Source organism: Lissotriton vulgaris, chromosome 5, assembly GCF_964263255.1.
Source record: "Lissotriton vulgaris chromosome 5, aLisVul1.2, whole genome shotgun sequence".
NCBI lineage: Eukaryota > Metazoa > Chordata > Amphibia > Caudata > Salamandridae > Lissotriton > Lissotriton vulgaris.
This window is the reverse complement of record NC_141693.1, coordinates 1,597,342,492-1,597,365,291: the sequence shown is the minus strand read 5'-3', so window position 1 is coordinate 1,597,365,291 and position 22,800 is coordinate 1,597,342,492. Positions and strand designations below refer to the sequence as shown.

General features: G+C 45.7%; 1 protein-coding gene across 2 annotated transcripts in view; it reads left to right on the top strand.

Annotated features, from left to right (window-relative positions):
• Positions 1-22,800, top strand: part of TM9SF1 (transmembrane 9 superfamily member 1) — a 281,183-nt gene that overhangs the window by 111,868 nt on the left and 146,515 nt on the right. For both annotated transcript variants that reach the window (XM_086923727.1, XM_086923726.1), the window contains exons 2-3: positions 3,535-3,902; positions 5,085-5,685. In XM_086923727.1, coding sequence (XP_086779853.1) covers positions 3,567-3,902; positions 5,085-5,685 — 937 coding nt within the window. In that variant the 5' untranslated portion in view covers positions 3,535-3,566. The remainder of the gene's footprint in view (positions 1-3,534; positions 3,903-5,084; positions 5,686-22,800) is intronic.

Genomic DNA, 22,800 nt, shown 5'->3' with positions numbered 1-22,800 from the left:
ATTTACTTGTTGTGGGGGGAAAGGGGGCAGGGAATCATTTCCAGGAGATGAGGGCACTGCAGAAATAATATTAGAAGTAGGCAAAACTACTAGAGGAAAGGAAAAATCTGGAGTTATTAGCAGACGCCTTTCAGTGCGTTCTATTTCTGTAGTAACAGCGCCCTTAGACCTTTGTAGCATTCTGTCAATTGAGGTTGGGAGGGGCAGGAGGAAGGGTTTACTTGGGCTCGGGACTTTTTAGTAACACAAGTACGTTTCCTCATTGTTCAACTTAGGAGGAATCTGCAATATGACCGCCCTTTATGCAAGTCAAACAGTCCAATAGGCAATAAACAGGCAACAAGCCTAGAAACAATATAATAAGTAAAAGACCCGGAAGAATTGGTTAGGCTCGTAGGTAGAGGTAACCATAAGTCTACACCCCTTGAGATCACAGTAGGTGGGGTCAAGCAACCAGAGGCATGCAACAATTCGAGTTTAGGATGGTAAAGGGGGTGCCAAAAAGGACCCAGGCCAGTCTACTTGCCGTGGAGGGGTGCTTGTCAAAGTGGTCCTGCGATGAAATATGGGGTAGGGTGACCAACTGGCATAGGTGCAAATTCAGGACGGTGAGTGTAAAAATTCAGGACAAAGGGTCAAAATTCAGGACAAAAATTCAGGACAAAAGGTCAAAATTCAGGACAAAACTTTGAGACAAAAGCTAAGTTTTACAGATACGTCAGAGGTAGTCGCGCAATAGTATATATGTAAGTAAATAGACAACCAAAGTACAAGTCAAAATCGGTTTATATTGGGTTGGGACAATCGTGCACTTCACGGTTTTTCAGTATGGCTGCAGCTTGCTGCCTTAGACAATTCAAAATTTGCATCTCGCTCCAGCAGGTACATTAGTCACCAGACAATGGTGAACCACACCTGAATATAAGTGAAGCTGCTTTTTATTGTTGATTGGAAACTACTGGATATATCAGGAAGAAACTTTGCAGTGCCAGCCTCCAGTAACAAAACCGCAAGGGGTGGGGTGGTGTGGGGGAAAGTTCACTATGCCCCTGCACATAGGCAGTCTGAAAACGTAGAAGTCATGAGTCGCACATGATGCACAGTGCTAGGATGTGAGGTGACTGTGACATGGTGTTGTTACCAGGGCTTGAAGTTGGGTAAAAAAACTGGGAGGTCTCTTCAAAGTAATGTAATTAAGGGCGTAGTTTAAAACACCTAGGCTAAAAATCAGCGCTAGTGTAGTGTTCCGCCCGACTGGTATTATGTTGTTTGTCATTGCATCCAGATATATATAATACAGCACGTATCATTACACCAACGAAAACCAGGACTATTGGCTTTGTCAATGGTTGTTAGTTGCTTAAAATAAAAAAAAGCAGCAACCATGGCTTTGTTGAATATAATATTACAAATACTTCAGTTCAAAAATGATGAGACAGTGAAAGAACGATAACCCGTTCTTTTTAACTTATTTTCCAGGCTTCTTTATATAAACAGTTTTCTTACGTGTTGCTAAAGTTGCAGCATTAGCATTTTGCCTTTTATTTTACAGAACACCGAGGCATGAGGAGGCCGCCACATGATTTACCAGCCCAGACTCCCCCATTGACATTCTGTCTGTGGCAATCATCAGCCCCATACACAGAATGACAATGGGCGGGAGGGGCTGCTCTTTTGCTCAAGGAGGAGCACGAGGCACCCCATCAGTGCTGCGCCCTGTGATGGCCAAAATTACGGACAAAAGGCGTCCGTAAAAGATTTCCTCAAGGACAACGGACGTGAGGTCCAAATTACGGACTGTCCGTGAAATTTACGGTTGGTCACCCTAATTTAATATGGGGTACGGCTCTGCCGTATACTCCTCCTCAAACACAGATCTTTAAACTCTACTGCAGGATGACCAATTAACAGCAACTGCAGGATATTTAGTGGTGGGCAAGCTGGAAGGCCTCAGTGCAACAAAGGAAGTACTCCCCTTGGTCTAAGTTGATGGTTGAAATCAAGGGGGGTGGCCTGCCCTGCCTCTTCCTGGGCGTGGCCCGCACCACGGAAAAGATAGCAGCGCTTTTGAACGAGTGTAGAGCTCCTCCCCGACACCTGTGGCAGCTGAGTTAGGTCACAGGGCACCCTGGGACTTGAAGTCCCAACAGGGTCTAGTGCGGCTCTGCGGGGATGGTAATTGCAGCTCTGCAGATAGGTGAGAGTCAGGATGTTACACCCTGGGACTAAATTCCCACCAGGGTGTTGCTGGTGCCAGGACTATCCCCAACAGGCAGGAAAACAGCTTCCCAAGTTCCGATATAGACAAACTAAAAGAACATGGAGTTAAGTGGCATAAAAAGCCACATAACCTGAATTATTACAGCAAACTACGTAAGGCCTAGCTTACAGAGATCAATGCTCACAGAGGAGTGTAAGGAACTGAGGCTGACTAACCTAACACTGCATTGATACACTCTGGGGACCCATAGCAGCAGTACATCGATAAAGCCCTCTATCAATGGAGTACTCACAAACATTTTCCCAGGGGCCACAAAGCTTGGTCTGTGATGTGACCGAGGTCCGCACTGAAGTCCGCAGGGACAGGGTGGCAGGCAAGGGTTTGGTAGGAAGGAGTTGGTGTTAATGTGGGTGTAGGGAAAGCAAAGCATAGTGTCTGAAATGCAAAATTTGAAACCAAAAACTTGTGATTAGTTCAGTCTTCTACACTTAACCAAATTGTGTGATCCTAGGCAATTGTTCTATTTGACTTTCTCTCCTTTTTCTTCATTATCAAATATAAGAGGACCTTGAAATACAGGACACCAGGATGTGCGCTATACAAAATCCTCCCCTGTGTTTGATTTAATAAACACTAATGTTGATGTATAATAGAAACCCAGGTTACCCAAAGTGTGCACATAACAGCTGACTTGCCTATTAGTTCACTATTAGCATTTTTGTGAGGGTGGGAGGTAAGAATGAATGCTTCTAAACTCATGTTTGAAAACTAACAATGAAAAACATTCCATGCACTGATATCTGATATACCAAGGTGAAACGGTTCTGCATGCTAACGAAATGCACTTTTTGAAAAGGTAATAGGCTTTATTATACTATTACACTTTTGCTGCAAGATGTCTTTAAAACCGAATGTGTGGTTTTTTTTGTTTACTTTAAATGAGTGTGGTCCAGGACACCCTAGTTACTTCCCTTTCTTTAACTCCAATTAAAACCTTTAACTAAAGGCTTGCTGGTTTATTTAACATATTTTCAATGTTGGTGTTGAGTCGGGTAAACAGCAGCCCAGTGCTGCAGTTTACCAGGGGCCGCATGTAAAGGTCAGGAGGTCTGTACTTTGAGTATCACTGCTCCATTACAACCTAACATTTATTTCCTTTATTACAGATAAATAACTGCACACTTTCATAACATATTGTTTCTTTCACCTTCCCATTCCTTTCTCATATTCTCCCGGCCCAATTTTTTCTCTCCGGCTCTCTGAAAATACCTCTCTGCTCTTCCTTTATGCCCTCTTCTCTCTTTACTCTGCAGGTAGTAGACCGTCGTCAGACCTCTGCTCTCCAATGACCATGCAGCCTGGTACCCTCTCTTTGCCCTTGCTCTTGTGGATTGTCCTATCAAATGTCCATCATTTGACAGCTTCTGAGAAAGACCACCGCTACAAGCAGGGTGAAACTGTGATCCTGTATGTGAACAAGGTGGGGCCCTACCACAACCCACAGGAGACCTACCTCTACTACTCACTACCAGTTTGTGCCCCAAAGGAGATTGTTCACCGGACACTTAGCTTGGGTGAGCTCTTGGATGGCGACCGCATGATAAAGTCCACCTACCAGATCCGCTTCAGGGAGAATGCCGAGAAGCAGACTCTGTGTGAGCTGAAACTGTCTGTCAATGAGGTGAGAGTGGGGCATGGGATCGGTGAACCGAGGGCTGCACCTTGATTATATGTTGTTTGTGTGGCAAAGCTAAGATTTAAGCCCCCCTCATGTTCACTTCATTCTGTTCAGTTGTTGACCTGGCCTTTAAACCCACCCTCTCATCCCACTCTCACCCCAACGAGAACTCGACTGGTTTGCAGAGCACATACCTGCAGCAATTTTAATGGGGAATAGCGAGCAGTAAAAAGGTTTCTACCAGTTTTTCTCATCGTCTTTCCACTGTTGCACATCCAGCTCTAAAAGGCAAACAAATGACAGTCTAATAACTACCCAACTAGTGGGTGCCAAATGGGAAAAACATGCAACACCACCGTTGTCACTCATATTTTTCTAAACCAGCCACCAGCTAGTGTAAATTTACTGCGAAGCTTCGTATTTTCAATTTGAGCATAATCAATTGTGCCTTAGTTTCAAACTCGCCATACTAGTCTCTGGCCTTGCAAAGTCTGTTTTGGTATGTAAGCATATCAATGCTTCAATTTTATTAAAGCTAATTTTGTGGAAATAGGCCTACTCTGGACTCTTGAAAGATCACATTCTTTACATTATGTCAACAAGGAAAAAAGATTCCTTAAGACTCATTAAATATTGTTTTCATAAATGTCAAAAAAAGGTTTGTGAAATCTGATAAAATGAAACATTTTTTAATGCACTTACACCTTTTACCACAATTTTGTTTAAATCCATTTGTTTAAAATAAACACCAGTAACAATTGTATCATTTTCGAACATTTATCTAGAGTATTTTTAATGAGTCAGCAGAACACTTTTATTTGTTGATTTATTCTTACAACCAGATGGTGTCTTACACTGACTAGACTTTTCCTTTATTCTTCCCCTACTGTACGTGGATGCTCATAGACCTTTAGACTTTTCTTTGGAATTGGTAGCTGCATTTTTTTTAATGAGCTCTTTTATTTCACCTACAATTTCGGGATGAGGAGAGAGAGATGACTGTTGTATCCTTCAAGGGTAGGGGACACGGCTTAGGAAAGATATAAAACACTTTAAACATTTTCTTTTTTACTCCGGTAGGTGTTAAATATTATATGGCCTTTTGTGAAATCAGCATGGTCGCTTGTTTGCGGTTGTAGCTAGCACTGATATCTTCTGTATTTTCCCCCACTCTCAACTCTATAGGTGGAGAAATTGCACCAGGCTATTGAGGAGCTCTATTACTTTGAGTTGGTTCTGGAAGACATCCCCATCCGTGGCTTTGTGGGGTACATGGAGGAGACAGGCTTCCTGCCACATTCCCACAAGGTTGGACTTTGGACCCACCTGGACTTCAACATAGAGTACAACAGTGACCGCATAATTTTTGCTAATGTTAGTGTAAAGGATGTCAAGCCCTTTAGCCTTGATGATGTGCAGGAGCCTCTGAGTATGACACACACCTACAGTGTCCACTGGTTTGAGACAACTGTGCCCTATGAGCGCCGTGGAGACAGACTGCGGGACTACAGCTTCTTCCCTAAGACCCTTGAGATCCACTGGCTTTCCATAATTAACTCAATGGTTCTAGTCTTTCTCCTCATGGGCTTTGTCATTATCATCCTGATGCGGGTGCTGAAGAGTGACCTGGCCCGCTACAACTTGGATGAGGAGAGCTCTGATGACTTTGACCAGGGTGACAATGGCTGGAAGATCATCCACACAGATGTGTTCCGCTTCCCACCCTACAAGAGCCTGCTCTGCTCAGTTCTTGGTGTAGGCACACAGTTCCTGACGCTGGGCACAGGTGAGTAGGTTAACCTGCCAATGGCCCTTTTTGTGTGCATCTATTTCCTTATTACGTAATCAATCTTTCTTGTGTGCTTGGAACCCCAAGTGTGCTTCCATTTTGATGAGGTTCATGGACTTGCACGCTCGCTGCTGCTGTCAGCTGTGGGTTATTTTAAATCCTGAAAGCAGTACTGCTAGGAGATAGTGATGCAGGTATTTGCATAGAGTAAAGGCATAATAGTATGAAATGAGACAAAACAGAATAGTATGTAAATATTACAGGACTGCAGGAAATCGTATATAGTATACGTAATGGCAGGCAGTTTGTATAGAGAGGAGGTAGTACTGCAGGGAGTTGGACACCTAGCCCAGCATGCAGGCAATGCATGGCAATTGATAAATAAATCGTTGATAAAGTAAGTGTGATGGAAGCAATCTCTAAGCTGGGGAGCGCTACAAGAATTGCATAGTGAGATAATACTGGACGTGAAGGAGCTTAATATAGTTGCATTAGTAAGTTGGCAAAGGTCAGCATGTTTGCTTTAGATTCATTTTTTTTACTACGCGACCAGTAAACCTGAGTAACAGAGTATCACCCTGGTATTACATGCCACGCCCCCTCCCGATTCAATGCTGTGGTTTAATTACCACTCAAGTACCAGATATCCACAGTCTCAATATCGTTCTACAGGCTTCAGAACCTGGACATTACCTAAAGCCTGCCAGGTCACTGTGTGCTCCCTTAAAGTATCCTCCAATGCGGAGTCCACTCTTATATATACTAAAGGGCTGGTTTCCCATACTACTCTGGTACCAAGAACTTGAGTGGCAAGGCATCTGGAATAGCGAAGTTGTTTGATTTGCCTGGATGGTTCTAAGCTTCAGCAAAGATTTTGACAAAATGGCTTGCCTCCCAGAAAGAGGAGTCCTCCTCTTAAAAGTTAGTCTGGTTTCAAAATCAATTTCTCAAAGAACTTCCACAAGCACCTACAGAACAGCCAGTGCACTCCTGAAGCTATATATTTTTTCATAGATCAGTAACTTGTGCCTGTATAATATCACGTTGGTGTTAAAGGGAAACAGAAGCTAAATATTTCCCTCCATATATTTCACTTTGGACTGAAAAGTTTACCTACTTGAGGAAGTAGTTTCTGATTTACATCAGCCTGACAACATATCTGTTCTTAGATGCAGCCTTTAATAAAAATTGGATGACACCTGTCTCGGCACAGCCCAACGCTGGTCCTGGTGACTGTCCACTCACTGCACTTTTCAGTGAACCTGCCCACTGAAAATTTCCCCCTTTCTTCTTGTCTTCTGAAACAACCAAGCAGATGAAATAAGGACAACTGTCTCCATCCTGCCATGCATAAACAGTTATTCCGAGCTCATCAGCCCTCTGATGCTACAGCCACTTAAACTTGTATTTTGAAGCAGGCAGAAATGCCCTGCCAGGTTGCTTCTCTTAAATCCAATCCAAAAATTCTTTATTTCGGTCTATAAGACCATAAAAGATACATGTTATATACAAACTGACAACATTTAAAAAAATAGAGTTACATTTATAAAAACACATTTACATTAAAAAGAATAACTCATCATTCCAGGGACGATGAGGGAAAAAATCTTTCATAATCAGGAATAAAATAGACATAAATTGATAAAAAGCACAGTCCATGAATATAACGACAAGTTCACACTTTGGGGATTTGTGCAATTAACAATTTTTTCCTGATGAGCCACATAGCCATAATAAATTTCGCCACAGCAAAAACTACATTAGGCAGAGTACTGGTTTTTAAAACTCTGTAGGCATCTATGTAGCTCCTGAAACCCAAATTCCTGCAAAGAGGGACCAACCAGTACTTCCTAGGTCTATAATATGCAGGACAAAAGAAAAAAAGATGGGTTTCTTCCTCATCCTGGGAATTACAACCTGGGCAGGATTTATCATCCCTCTGAAGCCATTTGGAGGTAAAAGTTTTGATCAGTAAAGTACCAAACCTCCACTGTATAAACAGCTTCCTAGCAAGGATTGGGAAAATAATATCCATAAAATCCTCAAACTCATAAGAATTTTTGTATTGCAGGAAACGTTCAGTTAGGGCAAGTCGTTTCCGGGATAGCCTTTGGCAGCCTGCTGCTGGGACTTCCCAGAGTTCAGACCGATTTAAACGGTACAATTCCTTCTTAACAAAGGCCAGCCAGGGAATTCTATCTCGTTGATTCAGGGCCAATACATGGGTGAGATCACTCCTGTAATGTTTAAGCTCGCTGGTGGACCAGAGCCTGTGCCAGAATCTTACTGGTTTAGACTCCAGCTCAGCAGCGATAGAGGGTAAACCCACGTCCAATCTCAAGGGAATCAGGGGTGTGCCACGGGGGAGAGCCAGTAGACGTCTGAGAAAAATGTTTTCTACTCTGGCGCGATCCCGACCTGCTCTGTACCTCCAAAGCTCACTGCTGTACATTGCAGCCGCCTTGGCTTGCGTTTTGTACAGTTCCAGTGCTGGACTTATATGTTTGTAGGTTGAAGTATTTGCAACCTTCAGGATTGCACCAGATAATTGGGTCAACTTTAGCCGAGATTTCACTATCTGGGGTTCCCAGGATAAATTTACGTGCAGAGTCACCCCCAGATACTGAAAGGTTGTGACCCTTTCTAAGCTGGCTGTACCCAGAGTGGGATTTGGTCTGCTCTTTGGTGAGGGTTTAAAAATCATGAATTTGGTCTTCTCTGAATTGATCTCTAGACCATGTTGTCTACAGAAAAGACCAAATCCATCCAAAATCCTCTGAGTCCCCATTGGGCTTTTGGAAAGCAGGAGGGTGTCATCAGCAAACATGATGGCTGGCACCCTCCTGCCTGCCAGGGAAGGGGCGTCATTGTCTTTTACTTCGTCAAGGTGAGATATAACACTGTTCACGAAGAGGCAGAACAAGGTCGGCGCCAGGACGCAACCCTGCCTAACCCCCCTGAGAACAGGAAACCTTGCGGAGAGCGCTCCATCCCTCCCGCACCTGACCTGCGCATAGTTGCCATTGTGTAGCCTGATTATGGCATGCAGCAGCTCGGTTAAATAAGTGAACAAAGGACAAGGGATCCTTGTAAGTCAGAAGGGACCAAGGCTAGCAGAGTGTTATTAGAGACAGTGGTCCCTATAAAGGAAAATATACAGTCATAAACATAAAACTCCAATCAGAGTTGTGTATCTCAATATCCAAATGGAAAAAACTGTATTTGTTTACACATTCAATAAACACTTGAAGGCATATAGTATAATGCAGTGAGCAGAAAGTGACGGGGTTATGGAAATGAACAGATTTCCAGACCTCAGGCATATATTTGCAGGGTGACTTTTTAGTGATGATAATTTGCAGTAGTCACAACGAGGAAAACATCTTATGCTCCATATTAATCATAAGTAAAAGGTTGGAGTCAAGATATGGTTGTCGACGTTTCGATCCCCAACTACGGTCATTGGATCATCATCAAGACAGACAAATTAGAATGCCTGAGAGGTTGCTGCTGGTCCAAGCTGAGGACCGTGCGGTAGGGTGTATATCCCAATCAACTCCTCCCTGATCTAGCCTTCCCCTACCTGCCCCACTACAATTTGTCTAATCTACTACTCTCTAGCCTAACTCACTCCACCCCAATTTGCCCCAATCCACCTCACTCCATTCTACCTTAATTTACCCCACTTTATTCTACCCAGTCCACCACACTTCTCTCTAACCCAATTCACCCATTCCAATCTACCCCACCCCACGTTACTAACTTTTAGCCATGCTGAACAGCAGCCACAATGGTGTACAACATGGCTAAAGCACCTTTTAAACCGGCAGTATTGGAACACCATTTACCACATGGATTTTAGAATTAAGTTCTTTAATATTGAAGTTAAATACGAAGAGCAAAGATGGCTGGTGGAAATGGGATTATGTTCTTTCCAAATGAAGTGCATTATTGTTAAGGTGCATTTTAGGCACACAGTTCCAGGACACATTATTGCTTTAAATGCAAAATTCCAAGAGTATCTATTCTCTTATAATTGATTTAGCAAGCCCATAGAGCAGTCTTTATGGGCATTGTGCAATGTCAACCTATTGTGATGCCGAAGAAGTTGTAGCAATAGATTGCTGAATAAGCAGAACAAATAGATATTTAAGGCTACAGCTGTTGTTCTAACTAGCCCTAGATGATTATGGTAGCTTCCTCTAGTCCAAATTCCTAAACATTTGCAGGGAAGAGCCCCATCAAACTTGCCACCCTCTAGATAGCACACTTCGTGTTTTATCACTCTTCAACCAAACATTATATCCTGTTAATTTCCAGTTCATTTATCAAGCAGGATACACTGAAAGTTGACAGCAGCAATCTTTGAAGTCAAACTGTGTCCTAGGACAGTGTCACCAGCTTACTAGAGGATTGGTAGCAGTGACCCCAATGTTTGTAGGAATTGTTCTTGTTATGTTAAGAAAGTAGCTTTAAAAAAAAAAGCAGGGAGTGACTATTTCACCATTTTCTTTAAGGCAACCCCCCAGACACTTTATTTTTACCCATGTTTGAGAATACTAAGATTATTGACATGAGCAGTTAAGGGAAATGGCCTACCTGGGCAGTTCTGGCCCTAACAATTTACTGTTGCTTGTTTTTATTATTGGAGCTTGGATACTGCTCAGGCCTGGGTGCCGTTACACTGTCAGCTTTTTTGTGATTTTAAGACTTTGTAATGGGAGACAGACCCATGATTGGATCCAGGCACATCAATCTATAAGAATGTGCCCCCACCTCCAATAACTTAAAACGATTCAATATAATGATGCCAGACTTCAGGCAAGAAACATCATTCTCTGTACCCTGGCAGTCTATAGAATTTCAACACATCCGGAATGTGTGTAAATCATCGGATTTACACATGTTAAAGCTATTGATCCATTGCATTTTGCTAGTCTTTGCGTGCCAAATATTGATCTTTTTTAGGTGACTGATCGTGTTGGTCAACTTAGGACCTTTGTTGCCATTGTTAAGTCAATCAATCCATCAATAAAGCTTTATTCGATTTGTATTGCAAATTCATAAAAGCACATGTTTAAAATGTATGATCAATCGATACAATGTTAAAATGACATATAAAATATTGTTCATAAATTCATTAAATGAGCAAAAAGTATAAAATTCCTTAGGTCACAAGTGCTATACGAAAGGGGAAAGGTCATATATGGATTGACTTGGTCAGGTCATATACGGGATTATAAATGTACACTTTAGAGTCTGTTCCATAGCAGAAAGACAACATATTCAAACAGTAAGAGACAGCGATTGATGTATTTTAACTAATAGGTGCTCTTTACATAGTATTTCGGTATCTGATAGCTGACTTTAGAAAAGAAGATACTGCCTTGGTTACAAAGTCAGCCTCTAGTTGTTGAAGCTTATGCCACTCTACATCTATATAACCCCCAGGTCTTAAATATTGGGGTCAAAAATCTTTTTCTAGGAACTGTATAAAATTTACAGAACAGGATGCAGTGGATATTGGATTGATGAGAAACGTCGACACATGGGCAATTTGACAGTTCCTTTGACCAGTCATTACATTCTGGGAAAGTTAATAATCTGTAAAACAAATCAGTACGAAACCGTCTCAATAACATCCAAGTGTAACAACTTGGTTCAAATAGCAAGTACGGTTGGACCCCCTCACAGATGGTCATCAGGTGGTGTTCCATCACTGTACGTTTCGTCTTTTCAACAAGCTACCTTTTATTCTCTAAGTGTTCCAGGGCCACCCTTTTTAATGTGTTTCTAGATAAAAGTTCCATACTAGCTGGCGTATCAAAATATTCAGCATGCCCAATCTCCTGCATCAGATTTTTTACATAGTTGAGCCATTTGATGTTGGCCACTCCATCTAATTTAAGGCAGTCTACGATGATGTCTCTATTCAAACCCAACTCCACTGTAACCCATATCTTATGCCATAACAAAAAGGGGAGCGATTTTGACAGTATCCGTAATATAAGTTAGACCCAATTCACTGTGGCAGCTGTAGGTTGCCGTGGATCTAGGCACTGCCAGCAGGTAGCGAGTAAAGAGGTTTTCACTTCTTTGTAGTTGTTCCGCCTCTTCAATCCGCCAGATGCCTACCCGTAAGTGCCAGTGGAGATACACTTAGATTTATAAATCTGCAACAATACCAGCACGGGCCTCCCTCCCAATATCATTGCAAAATTTGTTACTGCACCTAAGGCCCTAGAAAAGGCTAATTTTCTTGCAGTCACAGCTGCCAGCCATGTCCCCTTTTTGTCAAAATTGATGCCTAGGTAGGAAAATCTATTTGAATTCTTAATCTTATTTTTACCCAAAAACTTTGTGTTTCCACATGTCATTGTATATGTTTTAGGGGCATTTATTTTTAACCCTCTTGCATTCATATATGTTGGAATTTTGTTATTGCCCTCTGGAGACCAATCTTGGTCCGTGACATTATTACGGCATCATCCGCATACAAGAGGATGGGGATAGGGGTGTCTCCGGCTCTTGGATGGTCATATTGGAATTTACTAAGATGGGATCCTACACTATTGATATAGAGGGTAAAGAGAAAGGATACTAAAATGCACCCTTGTCTCACACCTCTCTTTATTTTAAATTTAGTTGAACACTCCCATCACCTGCCAAACCGTACTCTGGCTCCCGCCCCCCGATACTTTCTTTGATGAATAGGAGGATTTGGTAGTCTACACCCATGTCACTAAGTATGCTCCATAATATTTCGTGGTACATGCAGTCTAACGCTGAGCTTAGATCAACGAACGTCGGGAAAAGATTTCCCTTCTTAGCGCGGGCGTATTTTGCAATTAACAAGGCAAGCTTGCGACCCTGTTCTATGGTGCCTCTCCCTGTCCGAAACCCGTACTGCAAGTTAGAAATGACTTCCTTCTCCTCTGCCCATTCTTGTAACCTATTTAAAATTAACCTACCTGCCACTTTCATTAAGGCGTCTAGTAAGGATATGGGGCGTTAGCAAGTTGGATTGTTTCTATCCCCCTTTTAAAAATATGAACTACAATGGCTTCCGACTAAGTTGGATTAAATTTATATCTGTTAAAACAGTTTAGTACTCATGACCAGAGGCGGAAGAGGGAGCGGGTCCACCAAACAGGAGCCCATCGACAAATTTACCGGACCTAGTGGAGGGCCTGGTGCTTCCGGGGGTGGCCAGGGCGCGGGACCCGATAATGCGGCACTAATGGCGGCGATCACCCAATCTAGGGACATGCTTGACGCTAAAATTGGAGCGGTGGGGGCTGATGTCACCTTGCTGCGGCAGGATCTTCGCAATGCAGTGGCCCGCATCACGGAGGCAGACACCAGGATCAGTGGAGTGGAAGGCGATGTGGGGACACTGAAACAGAAGGTGGCTGTGATGGAAAGGATCCAAAAGGGCCTTGCGCTCCGGGTGGAGGATGCAGAAGGGCGGGCGCGCAGGAACAACCTGCGCTTTGTGGGCTTTCTGGAGGATTGCGAGAAGGGACACATGGACCGCTTTTTGACGCAATGGCTGGAGAGCTGGCTCCCCCCGGACGCCCTGTCACGATGCTTTGTGGTAGAGCGTGCTCACAGAGCCCTGGCGCAGAAGCCGCCCGCCGGAGAACGACCTACACCGGTCATTGCCAGAATATTGAATTTCCACGACAGAGACATCATCCTACGAGAAGCAAGAGCCAAGGAGACACTCATGTTTTAAAATCATAAAATCATGATTTTCCCTGACTATACTAAACTGGTGCAGCAGCAACGCCACTCCTTCATTGCAGCGAAAGCTAAGCTGCGTGGCCTGAACATACAGTACTCCTTACTTTATCCGGCCCGCCTCCGGGTAATCTTCCAGTCGAAGACCCACTTCTTTGATACCCCGGAGGAGGTCTTCAGATGGACTGATGAGACAGTCAGGGTCCGGCCGCACGCCCAGCCGGGCCTGGGCTCCGGCCCGTCGCGTGGGTCGTCGCAGGAGGGGGGCGACCCCGCTGCCAGGGGTAAGCGACACAGGAAGTCCCGGTCACGGAAGCGATCCTTCTCTCGCAGTGGCCAGCCTGATGAGACACAACTTTACACCGATCAATCTGGGAAAGAAAATTGAAACTTTGGGCATACGATTGTCTGCTGGTTCTGATGGCCCACCGAGGGGATCACACGAGGACGGTTTGTGCCTACCTGGACAGCTGAACATTAAGCGCATGGTGCTGCCACACGTCACAGACTATGGTTGGGCCTCCCCAGGCTTGTGATAATGTCACCGGGTTGCCATTTCCTTACGGGCTGATGCTGGTGGGAGGTTGTGGTGTGGGGTTCGGGGTGCTGCTTTATGGGGCTGCCTAGTTCCCCCACGGGTGGGGGTTGGCCCTGAGGGGGGGGGGGGTACTTAGTAAGAGTGAATAGTTGGGATCCATTGGCATGGTTGGCCTTGGGCGCTCCGTTTTGGGCCCGAGGTTCCCATACCGCGACAGACACTTAAAGTTCCGTGAGGTATAGGAGTGGGGGGCGGGATTCAGGGGTTGGGACGTTGGGGAGATGGGGTTGGGGTGGTGTAGGGGGGGGGGTCTGGGGTGGTCAGAGGGCTTTGCACGTGATTCCTACTGCCTTACAATTACTTGAGTGGTGTGCCTGGACTGGGTGCTGGGGTTCTCGGAGTCTTTTCCACTTTGACTATGGTTGATGCACCACTTCCGGGACTCCCTAGAGAGTCCATGCGAGTACTAAGCTGGAATGTCAGGGGGATGTTAGACAAAATTAAGAGGGGGGCGATCTTGCGTTGGGGTAAACGTGAAGCTGCAGATGTGCTGCTGCTGCAGGAAACGCACATGATGGGGACAAAGGTGCTTAGCCTGCAGAGATTTGGTTACCAACAGGTTTATCATGCCGGGTTCTCCCTGGGTTCGAGGGGAGTTGCTATTCTGGTTCACCGCAGTCTGGCCTACATTCATGAGCGACATTGGATTGATCCACAGGGCTGTTACGTTTTTATCAAGGGCATGGTTGGTGCTGAACCGGTGGTGTTTGGGAGTGTGTATGCTCCTCCCCCGTTACAGTGGTCCTTGGCTGAGAGGCTCTTTGAAGTGTGGGCGGACATCCCGGAATCCCTGGCTGTGGTGGGAGGCGACTGGAACGATGTTATGCACGTGTGCGTGGACCGTAGGAGGCTGCAGGGGACGATGGCGGCTGCTGCCCCTACCAGACTGAGTGCGATGGTGGAAGGGTTGGGCTGGGTGGATGTTTGGAGACACATGCATGCCACAGTGCGAGAGGATACCTATGTTTCTGCCGTGCATGGCTCCTTTTCACGACTGGATTATGTTTTTATGCCAGGGGCTTTCCTCATAAGGGTGAGGGAGGCCGAAATTCTTCCTAGAGGACTGTCCGATCATTCCCCTGTCGCAGTAAGGATTGAGCTGCATAGGAAACGTCAACCGTTCCGATGGAGGATGTCCTCGTGGCACCTTAAACAGGCAGACTATATTCAGCACATGCGAGGTGCGATCGCCCACTACTGGCAGGAAAATCTAGTTGAGGATATAGACGCAGTAGCGGTCTGGGAGGCCATGAAGCCTACTCTGAGGAGCGTAGATATAGCATGGTGCACTGCTGCCCGCCGTCGACGCCGGGAGGCCATTGTTGCGGCAGCGGCGCAAGTAGAGCTACTAGAACAGCGGAGCCGGAGAAGTGGAGACGAGGTGGCGGTGCGGCTGCTCCTGCAGGTGCAACAGTCCTTCGCATCTGTTTTAATGGATGAGGCTCGACAAGCATGGCTGGCCACGCGGAGCAGGATATATCAGTGGGGAGATAAGTCCTGTACTATGCTCCATAGATTGTGTCAACACACCATGCAACCAGTTACATTGCCGGGTCTCACAGACTGTAACTGATCCAGCTGCTCTGGCGCCGAGCTTCGCCCATTATTATGCTGACCAATATGCTCAACGGGACTGTCTTCCGGCCGATGCGATCGACCAATTTATTGCGGACCTCCTGTTTCAGATGAGGTGAGAAAATCCCTGGACCTCCCCCTCACGGCGGAGGAGCTGGGAGAGGCGTTGGGGCAGCTCAACACGGGGAAGGCACCCGGACCGAGTGGCTTTCCTTGCGAATTTTATTTAAAAAATTCCATCTCCAATTGGGGTCCCATTATAGGGCGGCTCTGGAGACGGCACAGGAACGGGGATGCCTGCCGGCTGACTGGCCACATGCCGAGGTTGTCGTTTTTAAGAAGCCGGGTAGATCCCCGGACCGCCATGAATCATATCGTCCCATATCCCTGCTTAACATCGAGGCTAAGTTGCTGGCCAAGGCGTTGGCAAATCGCCTCCTCCCGTATGTGGCTGACCTAGTCCACCCAGACCAGGCGGGTTTCATGCCGCATAGGGCGACACAACACAACATCAGACGAGCGCAGATGGCCATTGACGCCATGGGGGCCTCTGGGGAGCGGGCGGCATTATTGTTAGCGGACATTGACAGGGCATTTGACTCGGTCAGCTGGACATACCGGTTTGCTCTCCTACCTCGTCTCAACCTGGGCCCGGTGTTTATCTCGTATGTCAGACTGCTATACACGGATATAACTGCGTCCGTGCAGGTGTCAGGGGCGATCTCGGAGAAATTCTCAGTTGTCCGGGGGACCCGGCAGGGGTTCCCACTGTCCCCTTACCTCTTTGCGTTGGCCATGGAGCCTCTGGCCTCTTGGGTGCGCATTAACGCGCAGCTTCGCGGCTTTGTGTGGAGTGAGGGACTCTCCAATACAATCGCACTCTATGCGGATGATGTCTTCTTCTTCCTTACAGATCTTAACCAATCAGGCCCCCGTATCCTGGAGATTATGCGCGTATTTGGTGAGGTGTCGGGGCTTTTTCTCAACCCGCGTAAGTCAACCATTTGGGTGCTGGGCGGGGGGGGCAAGTGTTTACCCCTGGGCATCGGCCTTGCAGGTAGTGGTTGGGGGACTGAAATATCTGGGGGTCTTCCTGTCCGAGTCTGCTGCCATTGCATGGGAGCGCAACGTGTTGCCGGTGTGGGAGAAGGTCCAGGCGGACATCAAGACGTGGTCCCGGATGCCTCTCACCATCTTTGGTAGGTCTGCGATCTTCAAAATGGTCGCACTTATACCAATTGCAGAATCACCCACATCGGATTGAGCCCCAGTGGTTTCGGCGGGTTAACTCAGTGTTCGGCCGCTTCCTGTGGGCTGGAGGCTCCGCCAGGGTGGCGTTACGGACATGTTTCCTGTCCACATATTGTGGGGGTCTGGCCACATCAGATCTCTTGTCCTATTATCAAGTCTCCCACCTCTTGGTTCTTAATGAATGGTGGTATGGAGATAGAGGAGACCCTGCATACGCCCTCGAGCACTCGTTGATGGGAGACACCACGCTGCACACGCTACTGTACTCGGCCAGGCAACGGAGGGGGCTACCACGTGCCACTCAGGTGGTCTTCATGATTTGGCGTCAAGTTCTGCGTCGCATGGCCTGGTGGGGTAGACTGACAGCGGAGACCCCACTGTGGAAGAACGGACAGCTCCCTGCTTTGTCCTCGTTGACAGGGTTTGGTGGCTGGGATTCAATTGGAATCTCTTCACTTGGACACGTTCTGACCGGGGTCACTCTCAAGTCCTTCCAGGACCTCAGCGCAGAATTCCATATGCCCAAGTCCCAATTCTTCAAGTATTTACAATTTCGCCATGCGCTTGCACCTAGCTTGATTGGCCTGGAATAGCTACCGGAGTTTAGTCCAGTAGAAGCGAAAATTTTCATGGGGGACCTTGGGGAGAAAAAGGTGTCCCGAATCTATCAAACGCTAGTCACTCATTGCTCCTCTTCTTTACTCCCGTTGAAAGAAACCTGGGAAAAGGATGTTGGCCCCTTGGACAAGGACGACTGGAGGGAGGCTTTAGAGTCCCCACGGGGGGCCGCGATTGCAGTGCGACTCCGCTTAATCCAGTTTAAATATCTGCACAGGGCATACTATACCCGGGAGAGATTGTGGAAGGCGGGTCTGATTGCGTCCCCGGAGTGCCTGCGCTGTGGGACTGAGAGAGGAACGCTGTTGCATACGGTGTGGTCTTGTGTTTGTCTGACCCGGTTCTGGAATGGGGTTTGGAGCTGTTTGTCTGAGGTGTTGGGATGGGATCTCTCCCGCACTCCCCGGCTGGGACTTCTGCATGTTTTGGAAAATGTGGGTGGGAACATCTACAAGCGTCATCTTATGCTGTTGGGTCTGGTGGTAGCTAAGCAGGACCTGGCGAGGGCATGGAAGGGTGAGCGGGTTCCTCCAGTGGGGGCCTGGAAGGCAGGCCTCGACTACTTCATGGGGTTGGAGCGACCTGTGTTTGAGGCCAGAGGATGCCCCCGGAAACATTATAAGATCTGGAAACGGTGGGTGGATTACAGGGGTTTGACTCTAGAGCCTCCAGCAGCCCCGGACGATGGGTTACCCACGATGGAGGACCTCCAGGCCTAGGGTGGCACTCGACGACTGTTGGAATATATTCGAATGCTGGGGCTTATTGTGATCATGTGCATCGGGTTAGGGTGGGATAATGGGTGGGTAGTTAGGACGTTGGGTATTTGGGGTGGTGGGGGGGATGGGGGGTATTCCCTTCAAATGATTAGGTTTGTAAGAATAGCGAGACGTGTCTTGCCATCTGACAATACCCTCCTGATTGTGGAGAACTGTATTTATGCTTTGCCTAATCATTCAATAAAATCAGTTGTGAAAAAAAACAGTTTAGTACATTGGTTAGCAAGGGAGCCCATAGATCGATTTCAGATTTATAGACGTCGATCGGGACGCCATCGGGCCCTGGCGCTTTTCCTGATGCACTATCTTTGATGGCTCTGTGGACTTCCTTACAATCAAATACAATATCTAACGGAAAGAAACTAGATTGTCTATTTTGATCAGTTGTAGTTAAGATATCCATATTACTGTCATCTGTTGTAACCTTATCATAAAGACCAGAGAAGTGTTTAACCCAGATTTCTCCTGGTATAGCTAGGTCTATTATTTCTATCTTGATTTGAGAGGAAAGGGGCATTAACCACTTTCCAAAATAATATGTTATCCTTCCTAACACATGCTTCTTGTAGCATCTGCCAGGCTTCCCTTTTAAGTTGTTTTTTCCTTTCAACAATAGTTACACGATACACTTTGCTAGCATTTCACACAAACTCATTTGATCTGGGTTCTTTGTGTAGGGCGCGTTTCAGGTTGGTATGTGCATTTGTGCAATCCTTATCGAACCATTTTTGGGTTTTATTAGAATTATTGCAATGATCCCTAGTTAATAGTTGTCCTTATTTCCTCTGTTATTTTAAGGTAGGAATCAAAACCAACATGGTGGTTTTTGGTTTGCGTAAGGCATGATTCCATATTATTAAAGGTCTGTTTAATAAGATTTTGAAGGAAGATCTCAGGTTCAATCTTGGGCCATTTAACAGAGTATCCATTTAAACTCGCAAGGCTAATGGGAAGATTATATATCACGTCTCCCTTCGTGTGATCTTCCACGCCTTTTGTTTTCAGAGTCAGAGAAATTGGGTAGTGATCGCTCAATAAAGTATGAAGTATTTCCCATGAGGACACTTGTGCAGAATACTTGGATGATAGGAGTGCAAAATCGATAGTAGTGTTGCACCCTCTCCCATGAAAAGTAGACTGAAATGGTTGCGGAGGCGAACATAATTCATTCATGTGGGACATGTCAAAATGAAAAATCAAGCTGTTTAGCAGATCCCCTAGCTTTGAATTTGTAAAATGCGTGGGGTGTCCTCCTTGTTGTCTCCTAGGCCACAAATTCCCAAGGCACTGTGTGAGCACAGGGGACAGTTAAAATCGCCTAGCCATAATATGGCCATATCTTTTGACGCATTTTCCTCTAGGCTGAGTAGATTACTACTGAGATTGTTTAGGACATTTTCCTGCAGTAGTCTAGGGATGTTATTATAAAAATGTATTATAATCAAGTTTTTCTCTCCGCCCCGAGTGACTGTTAATATCTGATAGTACTCTGTTGCCATAGTTTTTACAACCGATACTCCACCTGAGGTCGAAACATAAGTGCATAGCCCCCTTTATTTCTCCCCTGTGAAGAGATGCTGGCTGGTGTATTAAAGGTTTGGTACCCAATTACATGAATTTCTTGAACGGACCACGTTTCTTGGAGACATATAATGGTGGGGTCTTTGATTAAATCTGACCATTGAGGAAGACCTACTTTGTCCGACAGGTCGGCAATACTCCAGCTCAGGATATTTAATTTTTCATTTTTTTTTTTGTCCTCATAACCGCCATGAATTTAAATGCCAAGACTGATTAGCCATCAACCAGCTGTCTCAGTTTATCAAAAACTTTCAGGGATAAAAGCGGACATAGTGGGGGCCAGACATCCCTCAGCTGTTTCGGGCTCCACCGAAAGGCAAAGACCAACCGATTACCTAAACAACAGTAACCTAGATCGGTGTGACAGCTAACACAGGCCGGGCTAGGACCGGGCAGCAGCTGTACAGATGGTGTAGGCCAGGGGTCTCCAAACCGGTCCTGGAGGGCCGGATCCATGCCAGATTTTTCGGATATCCCCTTTGAGATACATGTCGTTATTTTAAAAATCTGGCATGGCAAGGCCTTTTTACTCTGGTTGCCAGACCTAGCCAGGTCCATGCGAGAGGTCTGCAAGACGGACGCTTGCCAGTCGCTGAAGGAGGGAGGTAAAGGGTCTTTCCATTTTCTGCAGATCTCCCTTCTTGCTAGGAGCACTGCGTAGAACACCAAACTCTTGGCTGAACTCCATCTAGAATCCCAAATATCACCAGAGGCAAGTTTATGGTAACCAGAACACCCAATGATGTTGTTAGATTGTTGCTAATCGCTTCCCAAAAAGTGTCTAATCGGGGGCATTCGAAAAACATATGGGCATCCGATGCGGCCACAAGCCCACACTTGGCGCATGAAACTGAATACCTTCGGTGAATTTAGATAACCTAAGGGGAGAGTAATATGCCCTATGCAGGGTATAAAGGTGGTTCTGCGTAGCCAAGAAGGCTTCACAATGTTCCATAAAAGCCCGAAAGAAGCAGACCAAAGCTCTTGCAAATTATGGCTGATAATTGAAGAGCCCCACAGCGAATCTGGTAAGCTAAAGTCCCCATCCGTTTCCTCAAGTATAAGTTTATACCACTGGGAGATCTCTTTTTTAGCTGGTCTGCTGTTCACTAGATTGGTAATTAGCAGGCTATAGCCACCAAGAACAAGTTTATTACCTCTATGGGGTAAAGATTTATAGGCTTGAGTCCAACTGGCCATTTGCAAGTACTTAAACCTTGAAAGATTGGGGCCGATCTTGATTTGAAGATGTTCCCATGAAAGTAAGTCCCCTTCAAAGAAGAGGTCACTCCAAACTTCCAGGCCTGCCTCTCTCAAGGGTACTGCTAAGCTATCTCCTAGCCAAGCCAGACTTTCAGTTAACCCCCATAGCGGTGTTTCGTCACAAAAATACCTCTGTTTTATAGATTTCGTTACATCCGCCCACATTTTTGCAAGACCTTGTAGGACCTTCAGTTTGATTTTCTTTTTTAAACCTCGGATTGCCAAATTTAAAAATAAAGCCAGACTGACTGACACCTTCCCCATCCAACATAGCAGAGCACATTAAGCCCAACCCGTGGTCAGTGGGGATTTTCAACAACATTCGGGTGTGAGGAAGCTGAAAAGCCCATGCCTATAGTTTTAAGTCAGGAGCAGCCAAGCCCCCCTTGTCCCTTTGCCTCCTAAGTTTTTTCCAGGATATTCTCGGCAGGTGGTTATTCCAAATGAAAGATGTGATGTCTGACTGAAATTTAACTAAACAAGATTGGTCAAAATATAAGGGAATGGTGTTAAATAAAAAAGAGATTTTAGGTAGAATCTACATTTTAATTAAATTAATCCTCCCAATTAAAGAAAGTGGGAGGTGGGACCATGATTGCAAAAACTTACGACACTCTTTTACCACAGCTAAAAGGTTGACTTGGGCAACTTTATTGATATCTTTCACGATATTCAAGCCCAAATACCGCATCGAAGAGCCTGCCTGTACCTCTGTAACGCTCTCCTCGTCATTCCAAACAAGCATCTCTGTCTTTGCAGCGTTGATCTCATATCCAAATATTTGACCGAATGCACGAGCAATTTTTAGAATTGCAGGGAGTGTGGTACTAACCTCTGAGGTGAAAATAAGCACATCATCGGCATATAGGGCTTCTTTCTCTCCTACCATCTATATGAAAAAGGTTTAATAGTAACCTCATCCCTCCATTTTTTCGCAAAGGGTTTGATGTAAAAATCAAATAGTAGGGGGGAGAGCGGGTAGCCCTGCCTTGTCCCCCTTGAGATGGTAAAAGGGTCCGACAGGTCTCCTTTTACTTATAAGCACGCAGTTGGATTACGGTATAGCAGACCGATGGTTCTGCGGAACCCTGCTCCCACGCCAAACTTGGCCAAGGCCTCCGACAGGTATACCCAATTGACCCTGTCGAAGGCCTTGGTTGCATCCAACGCAAGAGCGGCCATCGGAAGCTTCTCAGCCGATACCATATCAATGGCTCCTTTCAGGTCGTAAGGTACTTTGTGTAATTGTCGACCTTTCACAAAACCTTTTTGGTCAGGATGGAGGACCAAGGGTACAATCAAGGCCAGCCTAGATGCCAGTACTGTGATAAAGATCTTATAATCCACATTTAAAATTGAACTTGGCCTATAAGATCCACAAGCATCCCTTGGTTTGCCCGGTTTCAGAATGAGGGTAATTGAAGCATTATCCCAAGATGCAGGGGGGAGCTGACCTTCAAGTAGGATTTGATTAAATAAGGTGGTAAGAAGGGGAACTATTTCTGTTTCCAGAGCTCTATAGATTTCAGCCGGCAACCCCTCAGGTCCGGCCGCTTTCCCTTTCTTGCTTTTATTAATGGCAGACTTTACCTCTTCCTCAGTAATAATACTGTCCAAAAATTGAGACTGCTTAGGGGAAAGAGAAGGTATTTTTTTGTTCAAGTTTTTCTCCTTCAAGGGAAGCGATTTCGAGGGTCACCTCTT